Below are 17714 nucleotides of genomic sequence, written 5' to 3'. Positions count from 1 at the left end.
CAACTGTGATTTTGTTGTTGTTTTTCTGGGACCAGAAAAGGAATGCTTCTGTGAAGCTATCTGTCGTATTTGTCAAACCTTAGCTTCTTAACGGAATATCAGACCAGTCTGCAGTGAAGTGAAACACCACATTTTTGTAGTGTACTAGTGCCTAAAGGTCATTGGCCTATTGTGCTATTACTGGACAAGAACTCAGTAGTTAGATGGCCCTTTGGTTTAAGTGGGTGAGACAGAGAAGTGGGAGGGAAACAATCATGTAGAGAAATGGAGAGCAATTTACCCCAAGATCACATAAGTTGTTAGCAAAGTTGGGAATAATTTGAATTGCATCCTCTACCCTACCCTGGATTGCAGAATGGTTAAGAGCAACACTTGCCCTTTTTAATTTTTCTAATGTGCAATTAAAATAGGTAAAATACTTATTTCAGCAGAGCATGATTGTTTTAGGTTGACTTATTACTCCTTGCAGTGTAGCCATCAACTGGCATTGCTAGTAGTATCAGTCTAGTTGCAACAGCACGAGGTTTGGGGGTGCTAACAGCCTGAGTACTTATCCAGCTTTTCAACTGAATTTTACAGTTAGCATTGATCATCAGGCTGTTTGCAGCTGTGGTGCTGGTTGTATGCAAGTTAACTAAAGCCTGGCATGGGTATGTCTGCATTACAGCTGTGATCTACAGTGTAGGTGTTCCCAAAGTAGATCCTTTTAGATACCTAATCTACCACCTTTCTAGATCCATATTTTCTTCTCCAAGCAAAACATTACTGTTTCATAACCAAGCAGTAGTCATTCAGTACTAAGAAGATAAAAAAATGTTTCATTAACCTAAGTTAACTTACTTCATGTCTGCCATTTACTATACTTCCTGGCTGCCAGTTTCGTTTATCAGTATAAAGTCTTTCTTTGTTGCTTTCCAGTTCTTCTTCTGTTCTGACTTCCCCAGACACTTTTGCTCTTTGGCTCTGTCACTGTTTGTTGCCTTTCCAGTTCTGGTGGACTCTGCGCTTTGGCTTTGGCAACTGCTGGATACCTAGATGTGTTTGGCTGACCACTAGTGATCCTTGGACTGTAATTTGTCTATCTTCTATTTCTTGCACATACCTTATGATGTTTTAATGCACATGTAGGCATATAGGATAGGAAGGTATCTCCTGGCTCATGAAGTCCAGTCCAGCTGTTAACAGGCTCCAGGTTCCTTTCCCTACACTTAACCAAACTCCAAATTACTTACTATTTATTACTTTAAAAGAAAAAATCTGTATATAATCATGCTGGGACAGACTTAGCAACCCATAGCCCATGAACTGGATTGGAACCATTGATCTATGGGGCTTTGTCCATGTGGTGGTCAGGCAGTGGAAAGAAGCAAAAGGTGTGTAACTTACTTGGTTACAAAATATGGCTTTGAGTCGTTTCTTACTATTTTCTGTGGATGTGATCTTCCAATTTTTCTCTTTCCGTTCTCTCTTCTCAGACATCAGTGTGTGAGTTTTCCAAGTCTCTTTGGTTCTTCTCTTATTCTGCCTTTTCTTTCAGCACTTGAAATGTTCTTGTCAGGTTCTCATCAAGTTGCTTTCTTGCCAGTAATGAGTTCAAGCACTTTTCTTTCCCTTTATTCAAAGGGACAAAGTATGAGATTCGGTGAAGGTAACGCAGAACCAAGGTCTTGCAAAAACTGTGTGTTTGTACTTTTTTCTGCAACACTTAGTGCACTTGTCAACTGACTCTACACTGAAATGGATAGGAAAACACAGTTTATCTGAAAGCAGTTTAGTTGCACCACACTTCATGCATGGCAGAGATCTTTCCTGTTTCAGGGTTGCAGCAGTAAGCTTTCAGAATTGCTAAGAATCTTCAATTCCAAATAAAGTCAGTGGAAACTGCATGCTCATCTTCATCTCTCAAAATGTGGAACTCCCCTGGTGTGACTAACAGTTTGTGACAACTGACTGGATTTGGCTGTCTAGGTTGCCTCTCTCTTGTGGCCTGGGACACAGTGAAAGAAAGGGATACAAAATGGGGACCATTCTGTGATTACAGGCAATAATGATTGGTAGTCCAAGACTGCCAGACTTGGACATAGACCTCTTAGCAGTTCAACAATTTTCCCTCACTGTTCTAAGATGTGACTGCACTGATTAGTCTCTTAAACCTGTTTCTGTCGTCTAGCAGTTCTGATGTTCAATGATGACCATAAATAATAATAATAATAAGACTCTTCCTAACCTGGCCTCCTTTTCATAGATTTCATAGACATCAGGGCTGGAAGGCACCTCGGAAGATCATCGAGTCCAGCCCCCCACCCAAAGGGCAGGAAGTCAGCTGGGGTCATAGGATCCCAGCAAGATAAGCATCCAGTTTACTCTTGAAGGTGTTCAATGTAGGTGCTTGAACCACCTCCCATGGCAGGCTGTTCCAGACCTTGGGGACTTGGACGGTAAAGAAATTCTTCCTTATGTCCAGCCTGAAATGGTCTTGCAGGAGTTGATGACCATTCGACCTTGTCATCCCTTGGGGTGCTCTGGTGAACAAATGTTCCCCCAGATCCTGGTGGTCACCCTGATAAACATATAGGTGGCCATCAGATCACCCCTGAGCCTGCGCTTTTCCAGGCTAAAGAGCCCCATAGCTCGTAAGATCTGTTTTCCTGACTTCTGATAATGCGCGTGGCTCTTCTCTGGACTCTCTCAAGCTTCTCCACATCCTTTTTGAATTGTGGAGCCCAAAACTGGATGCAGTACTCCAGCTGCAGCCTCACCAAGGCTGAGTACAATGGGAGAATGATGTCCCGGGATTTGCTTGAGAAGCATCTATGGTTGCAAGCCAGCGTTTTGGTTGCTTTACTAGCCGCAGCATTGCATTGCAGGCTCAAGTTCATCTTGTGGTCAATGATGACCCCCAAGTCTCTTTCTTCCATAGGGCTAGCCAGCATAGCACTGCCGAGCCTATAAGGGTGCTGCAGATTTTTCTTCCCAAGGTAGAGAACCTTGCATTTTTTGGTGTTAAACACCATCTGCCCATTTGCTGAGCCTGTCCTGGTCAGCCTGGATCACCTGCCTGTCTTCTGGTGTGGATGCTTTGCCCCAAAGTTCGGTGTCATTGGTGAACTTGGCCAGTCTGCTTCTGACTCCAATGTCAACATCATTAATGAAGACGTTGAACAATATGGATCCAAGGACAGAGCCTTGGGGGACCCCACTGGTCACAGGACACCATGATGAGTGACTTCCATCAATTACAACCCTCTGGGTCCAACCCCGGAGCCAATTTCCCACCCAGCAGATCGTGGTCGACCCAAGGCCACAATTGGCCAGTTTCACCAAGAGGTGATCATGGGATACCAGATCAAAGGCTTTTTTGAAGTCAAGATATATGACATCAATCTATTCTACCTTGTCCAGGTGATAGGTCACCTGGTCATAGAAGGAAATGAGATTGGTCAAGCAAGACCTACCCACAACAGACCCATGCTGGCTATCCCTTAAGATGTTGGCATCGGCCAGTCCTTTAAGGATGGCCTCTTTAATAAACTTTTCTAAGACCTTCCCTGGGATATCACTCAGGCTGATGGGCCTATAGTTTTCCGTATCCACTTTCCTCCCTTTCTTGAAGATAGGCACCACATTGGCCTTCTTCCAGTCTTTGGGCACTACACCAGAGCGCCAGAAGTTTTCAAAGATCCATGCCAGGGGCTGGCCTATGATGCTCGCCAGCTCCTTGAGTACCCTGGGGTGTAGATTGTCAGAGCCGGCTGACTTGAAGGTATTCAGCCTCTCATAGTATCATAGTAGCTAGAGTCGGAAGGGACCTAGGTAGATCATCTAGTCCGACCCCCCTGCCTTGGCAGGAAAGAGCACCGGGGTCAGATGACCCCGGCAAGGTGCTTATCTAACTTCCTTTTAAAAATCCCCAGGCTAGGAGCCTGCACCACTTCCCCTGGAAGCTGGTTCCAGGCCCTAGCCGCCCTGACTGTGAAGTAGCGCCTCCTAATATCTAATCTAAACTTACCCTCCGACAGCTTGTGACCATTATTCCTGGTCACTCCTGGCAGCGCACGGGGGAACAGGGACTCCCCCAATACCCGCTGATCCCCCCTGACCAGTTTGTAGCAGGCCACAAGGTCCCCCCTTAACCTTCTCTTGTGGAGGCTAAACAGGTTCAGGTCCCGTAGCCTCTCCTCATAAGGCCTGCCGTGCTGACCCCTGATCATACGAGTGGCCCTCTTCTGGAGTCTTTCCATATCGTCCACGTCCCTCTTGAAGTGTGGCGCCCAGAACTGGACGCAGTACTCCAGCTGCGGCCTGACCAGTGCCGCATAGAGGGGGAGGATCACCTCCCTGGACCTGCTCGAGATGCATCTGTGGATGCATGACAGGGTACGGTTGGCCTTCTTGACTGCCTCCCCACACTGCCGGCCCATGTTCATCGTGGAGTCAATGACGACTCCAAGATCCTTTTCCATCTCCGTGCTGGCAAGAGGGGAGTTCCCCAACCTGTAAGTGTGGTGCCGGTTCTTCCTCCCCATGTGCAACACCTTGCACTTATCAGTGTTAAACCCCATCCTATTCTCATCCGCCCACCGTTGCAACCTGTCAAGGTCAGCTTGTAGCCTATTGCACCCTTCTAGTGCACCCACATCCCCCCACATCTTAGTGTCATCAGCAAACTTGAACAGGGTGCTTTCTACCCCCTCATCCAAGTCACTGCTGAAGATGTTGAACAGTGCGGGCCCGAGGACCGAGCCCTGCGGAACCCCACTGCCCACGTCCTTCCAGGTCGAGAAGAACCCATCCACTACCACCCTCTGGGTGCAGCCCTCCAACCAGTTGGCGACCCATTTGACCGTGTGGGCATCGACACCACAGTCTCCCAGCTTTTTGATGAGGACAGGGTGAGAGACAGTGTCGAAAGCCTTCCGGAAGTCCAGAAAGACTACATCCACAGCAACCCCTGCGTCTAATGATTTGGTGACCTGATCGTAAAAGGCCACCAGGTTGGTCTGACAAGACCTGCCACTGATGAACCCATGTTGGTTGCCCCTGAGCATGCATTCCCCCGCAAGGCCCTCCTGGATGTGTGCCAGGATAATTTTTTCAAAGAGCTTACCCGGGATTGAGGTAAGACTAACTGGCCTGTAATTTCCCGGGTCCTCTTTTTTTCCCTTTTTGAAGATAGGGACCACATTGGCCCTCTTCCAGTCCTCCGGCACCTCACCAGAGCACCACGAGTGCTCATAGAGCTGCGCCAGGGGTCCCGCAATGACCTCGGCCAGTTCCTGTAGAACCCTAGGGTGAAGATCGTCCGGACCAGCGGACTTGAACACATCCAGCCTCTCCAGAAGTACCCTAACTAACTCCTCGCTAACCCCTGGCCCAGGCGTGTCTCTCCCGGGGCCCGAGGGGGGCCCAGCAGGGAGGTGGCTGAACTGGTCCCTACTTAGGAAGACAGAGGCAAAGAAATTGTTAAATATGTTAGCTTTGTCATCTGGCGTGATGACTAAGTTGCCCATCGTGTCCTGCAGGGGCCCCACATTACCCGGGACCCTCTTTTTACCCCCTATGTATTTGAAGAAGGACTTCTTATTGTCCCCAATCCGGGAAGCTAGTCCTATCTCCATCTCTGCCTTGGCCCTCCTGACTGCCCCCCTACATCCTCGGGCGACTGTAACATAGTCCTTCTTGGTGATGACCCCATCTCTCCATTGGGTGTATGCCTCCCTTTTAGCAAGGAGACATTCCCGGATGCTCTTAGTGAGCCATGGGGGTTTATGTGCCCTCCTGCTCCCTTTGACCCTTGTTGGGATTACCTCCCTTTGGGCATGGAGGATCGTCTCCTTAAGGAGCAACCACTCCCCTTCGACATCTGATTCCCTTCCCCTCTGGGTCCTCAGCGCTTCCCCAACGATCCTCCTTAGCTTGTTGAAGTCAGCCCTCCTAAAGTCTAGGGCTGTTGCCTTGCTGCAGCCCTTTGCCACCTTACGCTGGATGGTGAATTCCAGCAAGCGATGATCACTGTCTCCCAGGTGGCCCATCCCCCGCAGCCCCCTCACCAGGTCATCACCCGTGGCCAGCACCAGGTCCAACAAGGCGTCTCCCCTGGTGGGACTGTGCACCTCCTGGGTTAGATGGAGGTTCTGCACTCTGGCTAAGAACTGACGTGAGCGATCAGACTTGGCTGACTGCTCCTCCCAGCAGATGTCTGGGAAGTTCAGGTCCCCCATGATGACCACATCCTTAGCCCTCACTGCCTCTGTGAGCTGACCTAAGAATTCCTGGTCGAGCTCTTCTCCGTGGTTGGGAGGTCTATAGTAGACTCCCACCGTTAAGTCTCTCTCCCCTGGACTGCCTTTTACTCTAACCCAGAGCACCTCAGAGTGCCCCCCCTCTACCCCCTTGCTGATTAACGAGGAAGTATATTCCTCCTTGATGTAGAGTGCTACTCCTCCACCTTTCCTTCCTATCCTGTCCCTCCTGTATAGCCTATAGCCCTTGACACTCACCGCCCAGTCATGCGATGAGTCCCACCACGTTTCTGTGATCCCTACTATGTCAGGGCTGGTGACAGCTAGGAGGAGGGCAAGTTCCTCCTGCTTCTTCCCCATACTTCGAGCATTCGTGTAGAGGCATTTGAGGCCTCCAACGGTTGTGCCCACTGACCCCCTAGTCTCAGCAATGCCCCGTCCCCCATCACTTACCTGTTTCTCCCTTTTGACCATTGGTCTGGGCTCGCTGGCTGTTGCTGGGCCTGGTAGTTCATTGTCTCCTCCGCCCTCATCTTCCCCCTCCCCCGACGAGCCTAGTTTAAAGCCCGCCGAAGGAGGTTCACCAACCTGGAAGAGAACACACGCTTACCTTTAGGGGAAAGGTGGAGCCCATCCCATCCCAGCATGTCTGTCATCACGATGTGCCGGTCATGGCTGAGGAAGCCAAAGCCCGCCTCGAAGCACCATTCCTGTAGCCTCCAGTTGGTCTCCGCTATGCACATCTCGTGGCGTCTGCCTCGACCGCTCACTGGCAGGATGGAAGAGAAGACCGCCTGTGCGCCCATCTCCCTCAGCATGCCTCCCAGAGCATGGTAGTCCTCCATCAGGCGATCAGGGGCTCTCCTGGCCGCATCGTTAGTACCCACATGGACAAGGACCATGGGGTAATAATCGGTGGGCTGGATGATGGACTGGAGCATCCCCTTCACATCCTGAATCTTCGCACCGGGCAGGCAGTAGACCTCACGTGCTGAGGGATCCTGGCGACAGATGGGGCCCTCCGTACCTCTCAGGATGGAGTCACCAATCACGATGACGCGACGCTTCCTCCTCTTAGGCCTCTTGACTCCCGCCGCCCGCACAGGACATTGTGTGCGCAAAGTCTCCTCCCTGGTATCTTCCACTGCTCCCTCCTCCTCCAGGGCTGCCAGGGCCTCATATCTGTTCTCCAGATGGACAGGAGGAACTGGTGCCGCAACATGGTTAATAGCTCTGGCGCGGGAGACCGTCTGCCACTCAGCAGTGGAGGGCTCATCCCGGGCTGCCCTCTCCTCTGTCGTACCACCCTGCAGAGAAAGAAAATACCTATCAATTTCCTCCTCTGCCTCACGGATTCCCCTCAGCCTGCTAACCTCCTCCAGGAGCTCCCGCACCCGTTCCTCCAGGGTCCTAAGGCGGATACCTACAGGACAGGTGCAGGAGTCCCCAGTCCCTGCCCCCCCAGACCTTGCCGGGCAGTTCCCGCAGGCCAGGGGGTTGGAGGACGGCAGCCCCCCCGAGGGCTCCGTCTGGGTAGAGGCCTCGGACAAGCCCCGGGAAGGCCGCGCCCCCCGGGCAGGGGCCCTGGCAGACCTCCATGTCGACACCATCGTAGGAGTTGCTGCCCTTACTAGCAGAGCAGGGGTTAGCCTCTGGGCCCCGCCTGCTCACCCGCCGGCGCGAACGCTGCCGCAAACGCCGGCGCGCTCTTCCAGACCGCACCTGTTTGCGCGCTCGGGAGCGCGGCTCGGGAGCGCGGCTCCCTACCGGCTTGGCTTCCCCTCCGGATCCGGCTCAGCTGCGCCGGCCCCTCAGTCCCTCAGCCCCACTTACCTTAGGGGGATCAGCTGCTGCTGCCCCCTCAGCTGCTCCGCTCGCCGCCGCCGCTGTTACTGCTGCGCTCTTCTCTGCTCCGGGTCCAGAAAGGAGCCACACGTGTGGGAAGGACACACGTGCGCCTGTGTCCCTCTTCTCCCCACTGCTCCTGACCTCTCGGTGTTCTTTCACGAGGTCAGCATTAATGGAGGGCAGGGGATCTCCCTCACCCAGACCTCCCTGTCACATAGTGGGCCTGGGCGTCCCATGGGACTGATGAAAGATGGACGCACAGTACCCATTTAATAGGTTGGCTTTTTCCTGGGCGTCAGTTGTCCCATCTGGTTCAGCAGGGGTGCAGTGTTGCCCTTGCTTTTCCTCCTACTCCCCACATATCTGAAAACGGACTTTTTATTGTCCTTAATGCTCGAAGCTAGTTGGAGTTCGGTTTTAGCCTTGGCTTCCGTGGTTTGCTCATGAGGTTTGTCTTTGAACCTCATGGGATTCCTTTTGGCCCAATGGAATATTGCTTTGTTTATTGTTTGTTGTGATGATTTTTATAAATATGTTCAGGAGGTGTGTGCTGTCTTGGCATTTGTATCTGTTAATATTATAGCAAATCTCATTTACTACTTGCGTTGAATCTATTCTTGCAGGACCAGACCAGTGCTGCATAATCCTCCTTGGAGGTGAATCCCTTCCTCCATCCTTTATAGGCCTTTCTTTTTAGCCTCAGGAGGTCTGCTAGGTCCCTGGAGAGCCAGGGAGGCTGCTGTGCCCTCTTCCTGCCTTTCCTCCGAGATGGAATAGAATTGGCTTGCGCAATGAGGATCACTCCCTTGAGGAGCAACCACTCTTCCTGAACTCCCCTTTCCCTGGGGCTGTGGTCCCTTAGGGCCTCACTGACAAGCCTCCTGAGCTTGTCAGAGTTGGCTTTCCTGAAGTCAAGGACTTCTGTGTTGCTGACTGACTTGCTAGCTTTATGGCGGATGATGAAGGTGATCAGCTCATGGTTGCTGTTACCCAGCTTTCCATCGATCACTAGGTCACCGATTAGGTCATCCCCAGTCGCCAGTACCAGGTCAAAAGTGCTTTGCCTCTTGTTGGCCCATAGACTTAAGTGAGGTAGAGGTTATCCACGCGCGAGTGGAAGCTTTGCGACCGCTGGGATTTTGCTGAGTGATCCTCCCACGAGATGTCATGGGTGACTTCAGTCACCCGGACAACCATGGTCCTAGAGCATGCGGTCTCAGCCAGTTCCCAGGCGAACTCCTGGTCAAGCTCAGGACTTTGGGTGGGAGCTCTGTAGTAGACTCCCACCATTGTGTCCCCTGTGCTGTGTTCCCGACGGCTTTTAACCGAGAGGGTCTCCAGTCGTCCACCCTGGTCACCAATATCAGCTTTCAGGGATGTGTAGCTTTCCTTAAAATAAAGAGCTACACCCCCGCCCCTTTTATCTACTCAATCTCTCCTGTACAGGGTATAGCCATCTATACCTGTGGTCCAGTCATGGGTAGAGTCCCACCAGGTCTCTGTTATCCCTATGACATCATAATTATTTGCATTGAGCAGGAGGAGAAGCTCCTCCTGCTTATTTCCTAAGCTCCTGGCATTTGTGTACAGGCAGGCAAGTGTCCCCTTGGGAGCTCATGCCTTGTCCACAGATTGTACCAGGGCTGGGGCAGGGGTGGGCTCCCTTAAGTGCCTTGGCCTGCTGGCTTTGCAAGTGTTTCCTCTGATTGAACGTTGTTATTGTACAGTTAGTTGCCTTTACTCATATGTTGCTCATTTGCTGGGTATCAGAATAGCAACTCTTCCATAGTTTGTCACAGATTTCTGACTCATCTAGTCTGTTAAGTTTCCCACTTCAGTAAATGGGGTAGTGAGTTCTGTAAAAGGCAAAGGAGGATGTGAGATTCTTTGCTTGCCCAACTGATATAAAAATGATCTTCAAAGTTTTTTGGTTTTTTTACTTTTTCCTGCTGATCTAAGATGCTTGCTACTTCCATTATAAAAATACTCTAATATAATGAAAAAGATCTCATAAGATGTCATTTAGCCTATGATACAGAGAATGTCCCAGTGAAATGTATGAAACAATGAATATGTATTTTCAAATATTAGTCTGCTCTGTGTGTGTTTTTTAACATGGGAAGCATTTTGTGTGTAGAAAAACATGGGAGGTATTGCATATAATACCTCCCATGTTTTCCTACCACATTTATTTGTATTACCAAAAAGTAGTTTTTAATCAAGCCCTATTCTGTTATAGTTGATTGTGAAATTCCTGATTATTTTGAAGGGTCCAGCATGAGGTTCTTAAGAGCTGAATAGAGAAGCAGTCTAATAATGAGTACCAAGATGCTTGTTAGGCACTTTTCCAAATGTGTCAGGGAAGGTATGTGAACATTCCTCACCTTCAGTTATTCTTAGAAGATTCAGAGTGTGGTTCACTTGGGACTCTGCTATAAGTACAGTGAACATATAATTAAGGGAACTGGGGAGCATGTACACCACTGCATACCCTACCCCCGCACAGCTCCCAGGAGCCCTGATGGTGAGACAGCACAGAGGCCAGTGGCCAGGCTCCATCCCCACACATAGGCTGGGAGCAGCCCCTCCCACCCACCCACTACCATGAAGCTGCCTGGGGCCACCAAGTGCAGCCTGAGCCCTGACAGTGGCTGCAGTGGCAAGACACAAGGCTGCCAGTGGCAGGTGGCCATCCCTGCTCATACTACGAAGGTGCCCAAGCACTGACCCCCTGCTGGGCTGTTCCTCTCCACCCTGGCCCATCGCTGTCCTAGGCAGAAGGAACAGACCTTGCTTTCAGCTGCTGCTCAGCAATAGCTAAGCCAGGCAGAGGCCGCTGGCAGTGCCTACAGAAGCTGAATCAAGGAGTTTTGTTTCAATTTACACCAGCCAGCTAGGACAGCCCACAGAATCCAAGATTCTCCCAGACAGTTCGGGATGTGTGATCATGCTAGTTATATGGCCTTGCAGTGGGAATCAATGGGATTCAGGCCATCTTACAGAATGTTCTATCCTATTTTATCCCATCTATCTCAAAAGGTGAAATACAAGTGTCATTTGGAAAGCAATGCCTTCTATACTTTTTCCTTAGTCAGGTATAACTGAAAAATATTAGACTTGTACTGAGCACTTCCAGTTTGTTCTTCTCAGTCAATGGTCTTTTGCCATCTGTGAACAAGGGCACGTATCCCTACATCATTAGTCCTTGTTCCTGTTATGCAGTGACTGTTACATGGCCTCTATCACTTGGTTGTCATCCCAAAAACATGCCTCTCATAGTCCATTCTTCATCTTCAGGGCTGTACCAAGGATGGCAGTACAGTACATCCAAACCATGAGATTGTCACTGGTGCACAAACTGGTATGTGGGCAAGTTGTCACGCAGAAACAGCAGTTCAGGCATGCCTTTGGGATAGGATATTTGCATACAGTGGTTCACGTTCTTTAGTGCTTTAACATAGACCTCAGAATTTAATATGGCTCCCTTAAGCAGGTAGTGAACTTCAAGAATACCCTCCAAATCCATGGCTTGCTTTTGGAGGTCAGAATTACGAGGCATTGCTTTCTGACAGACTTTCACATGCCCTTGTTAACCAGCTGAAAAAATAGTCTCCATCAATGACCTATGTTGAAAAATAGTCATGTGTTCAGCAACAATATGAAAACTTTCTGCACGGGTTTATTTTTTCGGTAATTTTGATCTGAGTGGAAAAATAGGCATTTCTTCCAAACTATCCACTGGAATTTCATTCTCAAACAAGTATAATGAAAGCGTATTTATGTGCTTTTGATTTAACTCTAGCTGGGTCTTAAAAGCCTCCAAGGATGGAGATTCCACAATCTCTCTGGGTAACGTGCTCCATGACTCATCAAAAGTATGCAAGTATGCTTTTATTACACTCTTGTTTGAGAATGGAATTCCAAAGGTCCTAATATGTAACTTAAATTTCCCTTGCTGCAACTTGAGACTGTTGCTCCTTGTTCTGTCACCACTGAGAACAGTCTAGCTCCATCCTCTTTGGAACCCCCCTTCAGGTAGTTCAAGGCTGCTATTGAATCCCCTCTGTCTTCTCTTCTCTAGACTAAATGAGCCCAGTTCCCTCGGCCTCTCCTCATGAGTCATGTACCCTCGCCATTTTTGTTGTCATCTACTGGACTCTCTCACCAACTTGTGCGCATCCTTTCTGTAGTGGGGAGCCCAAAACTGAACACAGTACCCCAGAAGTGGCCTCACCAGTCCTGAATAGAGTGGAATAATCATGTCCCTTGACCTGCTGGCAACAACACCTACCAGTGCAGCCTAGTGTGCTGTTAGCCTTCTTTGCGACAAGGGCACACTGCTGGCTCATATTCAACTTACTGTCCACTGTAACCCCCAAGTCCTTTTTCTGAAGATCTTCTGCTTAGCCAGTTGGTCCCAAGCCTGTAGTGATGTGTGGGATTGTTCTGTCCTAAGTGCAGGACTTTGCACTTGTCTTTAAACCTCATGAGATTCCTTTTGGCTCAATGGAATATTGCTTTGTTTATTGTTTGTTACGATGATTTTTATAAATATGTTCAGGAGGTGTGTGCTGTCTTGGCATTTGTATCTGTTAATATTATAGCAAATCTCATTTACTACTTGTGTTGAAAAGTGAAACAAAAACGCACAGATACAAGAAGTATGAGAATGAATAGGTAAAGTCCAGTAAATGTTTATCCTGTATCTGTTTTTATTTCCAAGCAGATGCATCTTGTTGTTTATACCATTTGAATCTATTCCTATATTCAGGACTTAATCATCTTTTCCAGTACACGTGTGTAGAGATGACCATAGCAGGCTGCAGAGTCAACCTGTGCAGGGTAAATCAACCTGTGCAGGGCCAGGTCACTAGTTGATTGCACGGATAATTCATCTATAGGAGGTTAACTATTTAGTGGAGGAGATGCAGACTGCAAGAAGAGTGGTAAAATAACTCTCCCTCTAAAGGAGAGAATGCGACCACTGGGTAGCTGTGACATTTATAGTGTTGTCAGGTTCACTTTTCTGCTACCTAGATTGTTGGACCTCTAGCTACATGCTGGGGCAGAGGAGTCAATTGTAGGATCTGTGAAATGGATAAAATAGCAGATATCCCTGTTGCTGTTGCCATCACCTTTGAACAGCCAGGTAACTCTAGAGGCAGAATGGTGAGAAACATTTTTCCTTCTAGTTGCCCAAGGATGTCGGGAATGAAAGGAGCTTCATATTTATCAGAGATAAATGGGGAGAAATTCCTGGAACAACACCACACTACAGAAATCTTTCTATTTTTTTTTTTTGTCAGAATTTTGGAGAGTGGTCCATTATTTTCCAGGTGTTGCTTCTGGATAATGGAGTCAGAGTCTGTTGCTTATAAGTCTTGTTCTCAGGCTTGCCAATGAATGGAAGATTTCCAAAGCACAATGTGAGCAGAGCAGGGGAGAGAGAAATTGATTTTAAACTTGAGAAGTCTGTTTAGAGCGAGTCTGGGGTAGAAGAAAGAAAATATATAAAGTAGGATAGTTGAGAGCTTAACAGTTAACTGATGGGGGAAAGAAGCTGGAAAGAAGAGAGAAACAATAAGCTATCACAGGAAAGAAAATTGGGAGCAATGCCCAGAAAAGTTGACCAAAGCCAGGGAGATAGAGTAGGGCTGTTGCAATTGCAATAAGCAATTGATACAGCTTATTAAAGAATTGCACTGTATTACATGTATTGCACTATTTCTCGAAAGTGTTTTCATATTTCTCAATGAAAGGCCAAATAAGGTAGATGATCAGCTAGCTGTAACATTACTAAATTTAGATGCATATTTTATATAGAACTCAAGTCATAACAGTTTTACAGATGGTTTGAAAATGCAAACATAACTAAATGTTTTCATCTGAAGAGTCTGATTATATATTTATTTTTTTATATATAAATAAATGTATATTGCTTTCTGCCATAACTGTTTCCGAGTAAGATCTTAGAAGCACTTCAGGGTTGTTCCAGAAGTATAGCTAAGGATAGAGTTTAACAGAATACTTCTTTTTCTTCATTGTAGTCTGAAAGATTTCATTCCCTCTTTTAAATGCAAAGTCAGTCACTAGATCAATCTATAATTGATTGTTTATACATCAGTAGATAATTTCTCTCATCTAACATCTGGGGCTTAAACCTTCCCAAAGCAATGAAAAATTCTTCCTTTTGCTGCGACCAGCACAAGCAGTCAGTGAACAGAGGCCCTATTAGCAGTGTCAGGGTGCTACCAGCTCCCCTCGTCCTCTTGTCATTTGCTTGTTTTTGGAGTCGAGTTGAATTGCAGCAGTTTGGCTCCATGAGTGTGACCAGAGCTGCCCTTATTAATTATACTTGCTGCAAATACTTCAGCATTTGAAAACTACTGTTTGCTAAGTATACCATGGAAGAATGGAATTGAGATGGCCTTTGTTCTTTCATATTTTAATATCTGTAGACCGCTGTTACTGACATTCATACTTTTTTGTGCATATGCATAGATATACACATTACCTGGTCTTAACCTGCTCAGTTTGGGATTGGAAGAGGGAGACCTGAAATGTCTTTTGGTAGTGTTATATCCATTTGTTTCAGATCCAGCAACAAACTCAGAGTAAACTCATATTTGCCTGTTGCACTTAAGCAGCAGTGGACATGGCTGCCAAGAGCCAGCCTCTGATTAGTCTCTTTCATCTTGCCCCTACAACCTCTTTTTCTGTGATAGACTCCTGGACTGATCCTGAGTTTCCAGAAACTAGGATTAACACATTCAGAATGTTTGCTTTTGACGTTTCATATTTTAAGTATCTCTTTCTCTCCTAGCTCTATATTACTAATGTTAATACTTCTCTTTGGGGAACACACTATATGGTTGGTTATATTTAGCTCTAAGAGTGAAGATTTAAGTCTATATCATTTTTGAAAGTCAAAGTAACAGTCACAAAACTACTGATTACTTACCCTTGTTGACACATTACAAATTTTCATTATGGGGTATGTTCATCCCATAGAAGAACATTTGATATTTTTTATTTGATATCAATATAGAGAAGTGAATTTCGCATTGCTTAATCTGCATAATGCCTCTGTTTTAAATCCATCTTAATAGATAGCATTTTGTCTTGTTGAATCTAGTGTTTGTGTTTAGCGGATGAATGTGCTGTATTGTAGACATGTGGGCAGGAGAGTTAAGGTTATTGGTTAAATATATTAATCGTTCCTTTTGAAACTCAGTCTCTGCATTGACCTCAAGAAATAGACCATCTCCTAGCAAGGGCTAGTTTTCATAGTAAAATTTTTCCAGAAAAGAATTAAAGAACCAAACTGTAAAATAACGGGATAGTAGTGCTAAACCTTTTGGCCCTGCAGGCCAGATGAATGGCATGGGGTTGAGCTGTGGCCTGAATCGGCCCCTGTGCTGGTTCCACCTGACCCTGTGCACCTGGCTTGGGCATTGGACAATCTCTGTACATTTCAAATCAGGCCCTACGCCACCCTTGTGTGACAGGATCAAGCCCCGTACCAGGATCGAGTCATGGTGTCCCATGTGTTGGGGTTTGGCCCTGGCATCCTGTCCTGCTCCTGCTTTGCATGCTGGGATTGGGCTATGTGTACCGGGATTGGGTCCTAAACTTCCATGCTGCCTGTGGCCAGACCTGTGTGCCAGGATTGGCCCTTGTCCTGCCCTGTACACCCAATTTAGTAGGCACAGATGTGCTGTTGGACATCAGGAGAGCAGTGCTACCCTTACAACCAAGTTTTTCAGACCCATGGGGAGTCCTGTGAGCCAGGTAACATAGCACTGGGGGCTGTATCAGGGGTTGAGCACCCCGATATCCAAAACTTTAGTGGAGGAAATGGTAGAGATATAAAACATGAAGGGCATAACCAAATACCCATGGTCACTGCCATACCATCTTGCCTCCTAATAGTCACCTAATGTAACCATGGGAGGAGAACAGGCTGAGAAAGGAGACGTTCCCTGAAAGACTGTCCTAAGAGGGTATTGCACAATATGGACATTTTTGAGAAATTGCTTCCCTGAATATCTTCCTCCTGCTCTTGAAATTCTGTTGATTCAATTGTGCTGAACATAGAAAAGGATATAAAGACAGCACTTCCCATGTGAGAGGAAATGTGTAATTAAAATATTGTTTATATGGATGATGTGTTAAGGTGCTGTGTATCCTGAATAGAACTGCTGGCTATTCCTATCAAATGCTGTAAATAGGCGTAGAGTAGGACTCTGAAACTACTGCAGCTTTGAACTCATACTTTGACCTGAAGTTTTCCTGGGATTTCTTCGAGGCAAAGGAAACCTGAAACCTGCGCTGTAGCACATGATTTTTCTGATTTGCCTGTTGTCAGGCAGACAGCAAACTCATTTCTTTTTGAGACTTCATGTTTATAAAGTAACCAAAATTTTATTTAATGTTGACACATTATGCAAGTCAGATAGTACTAAGTGCTTTAGCAGATCTATTGTCTTTCTCTGTGTTGTGTTTATACTCGCAAGTGTTCATTTATTAACTTGTTCTCTTCCAGATCGCTGATCTGCAGCTCCATAAACTGGATGAACTGGACTGCTTGATCCAAGGCTTGCTTTATGTTGATTCCGTTGGTTTCAATGGCCAGCCAGAGTGCTATTATTTTGAAAATCCTGCAGATCCTGAACAGTGTCAGAAAAAACCTTACTGCCTTGATAATCCATATCCTATGTTGCTGGTTAACATAGGCTCAGGGGTTAGCGTTCTAGCAGTGTATTCTAAGGACAACTATAAAAGAGTTACGGGGACCAGGTAAATATACTAATCCAAAGCATAACTTTGCTGGTGAAAATATATCTGAATTTTCGTTTTCCTTGAGGTTGTTCTGTGTAAGATATCGGTTTAACTCCCTGTGTTGCATGTGCTTCTTTCTCCACGCATCAGATTGTGGCCCTTCTCACCACATCTATAAGCGAGGTGGGCAAATTGGAGAGAGTCCAGTAGAGGGCAACAAAAATGGTTGGCAGGCTGGGGCACATGACTAAGGGAACTAGGCTTATTTAGTCTGAATACGAGAGGACTGAGAAGGGATTTAATAGCAGCCTTCAAGTACCTGAAGGGTGTTTCTGAAGAGGATGGAGCTAGACTCCTCTTAATGGTAGCAAATGACAAAGCAAAGAATAACCATCTCAAGTTGCAGCAGGCGGAGTTAAGGGTTAGATATTAGGCAAAACTCACTAGGAGGGTAGTAAAGCACTGGAACAGATTACCCAGATAGCTAGTGGATTTTCCATCCTTCGAGGTTTTTAAGGCCGGGCTAGACGGCTTTGGATGAGATGATATAGTTTAATGGTCCAGCTTTCAGCAGGGGATTGGACTAGAGGCCTCTTCCAACCTTAATTTTCTATGATTCTGTGACTTTTCTAAAAGTCTCACCTTAGGTCAGCAGCAGTTGTTTCCATTGGGCATCTGACAAGTAGCTTCCTGTGAAATCAGTCCATCTCTGGCTTGCTCCTTGCATGGCTGTGGTTGGTTGTTTATAAGGGCTGTTGCTAGCCTTGACTTAGACAGGGATCTAAGGGGGGATGAGAAAACTGTCCAGAAGACAGGAGAGATTACTAGTTGGGGACTTCAACT

The 17714-nt window shown here is 47.1% G+C and overlaps 1 protein-coding gene across 5 annotated transcripts in view; it reads left to right on the top strand.

The window, feature by feature from the left end:
* Positions 1-17714, top strand: part of PANK1 (pantothenate kinase 1) — a 105801-nt gene that overhangs the window by 74705 nt on the left and 13382 nt on the right. For all 5 annotated transcript variants that reach the window (XM_090056706.1, XM_090056707.1, XM_090056704.1 and 2 more), the window contains one exon: positions 16636-16889. In XM_090056706.1, coding sequence (XP_089912832.1) covers positions 16636-16889 — 254 coding nt within the window. The remainder of the gene's footprint in view (positions 1-16635; positions 16890-17714) is intronic.

Source organism: Crocodylus siamensis, chromosome 7, assembly GCF_052110815.1.
Source record: "Crocodylus siamensis isolate JL-2025a chromosome 7, ASM5211081v1, whole genome shotgun sequence".
NCBI lineage: Eukaryota > Metazoa > Chordata > Crocodylia > Crocodylidae > Crocodylus > Crocodylus siamensis.
The sequence above is the reverse complement of the archived record's forward strand: the minus strand, read 5'-3'. Positions and strand labels throughout refer to the sequence as shown.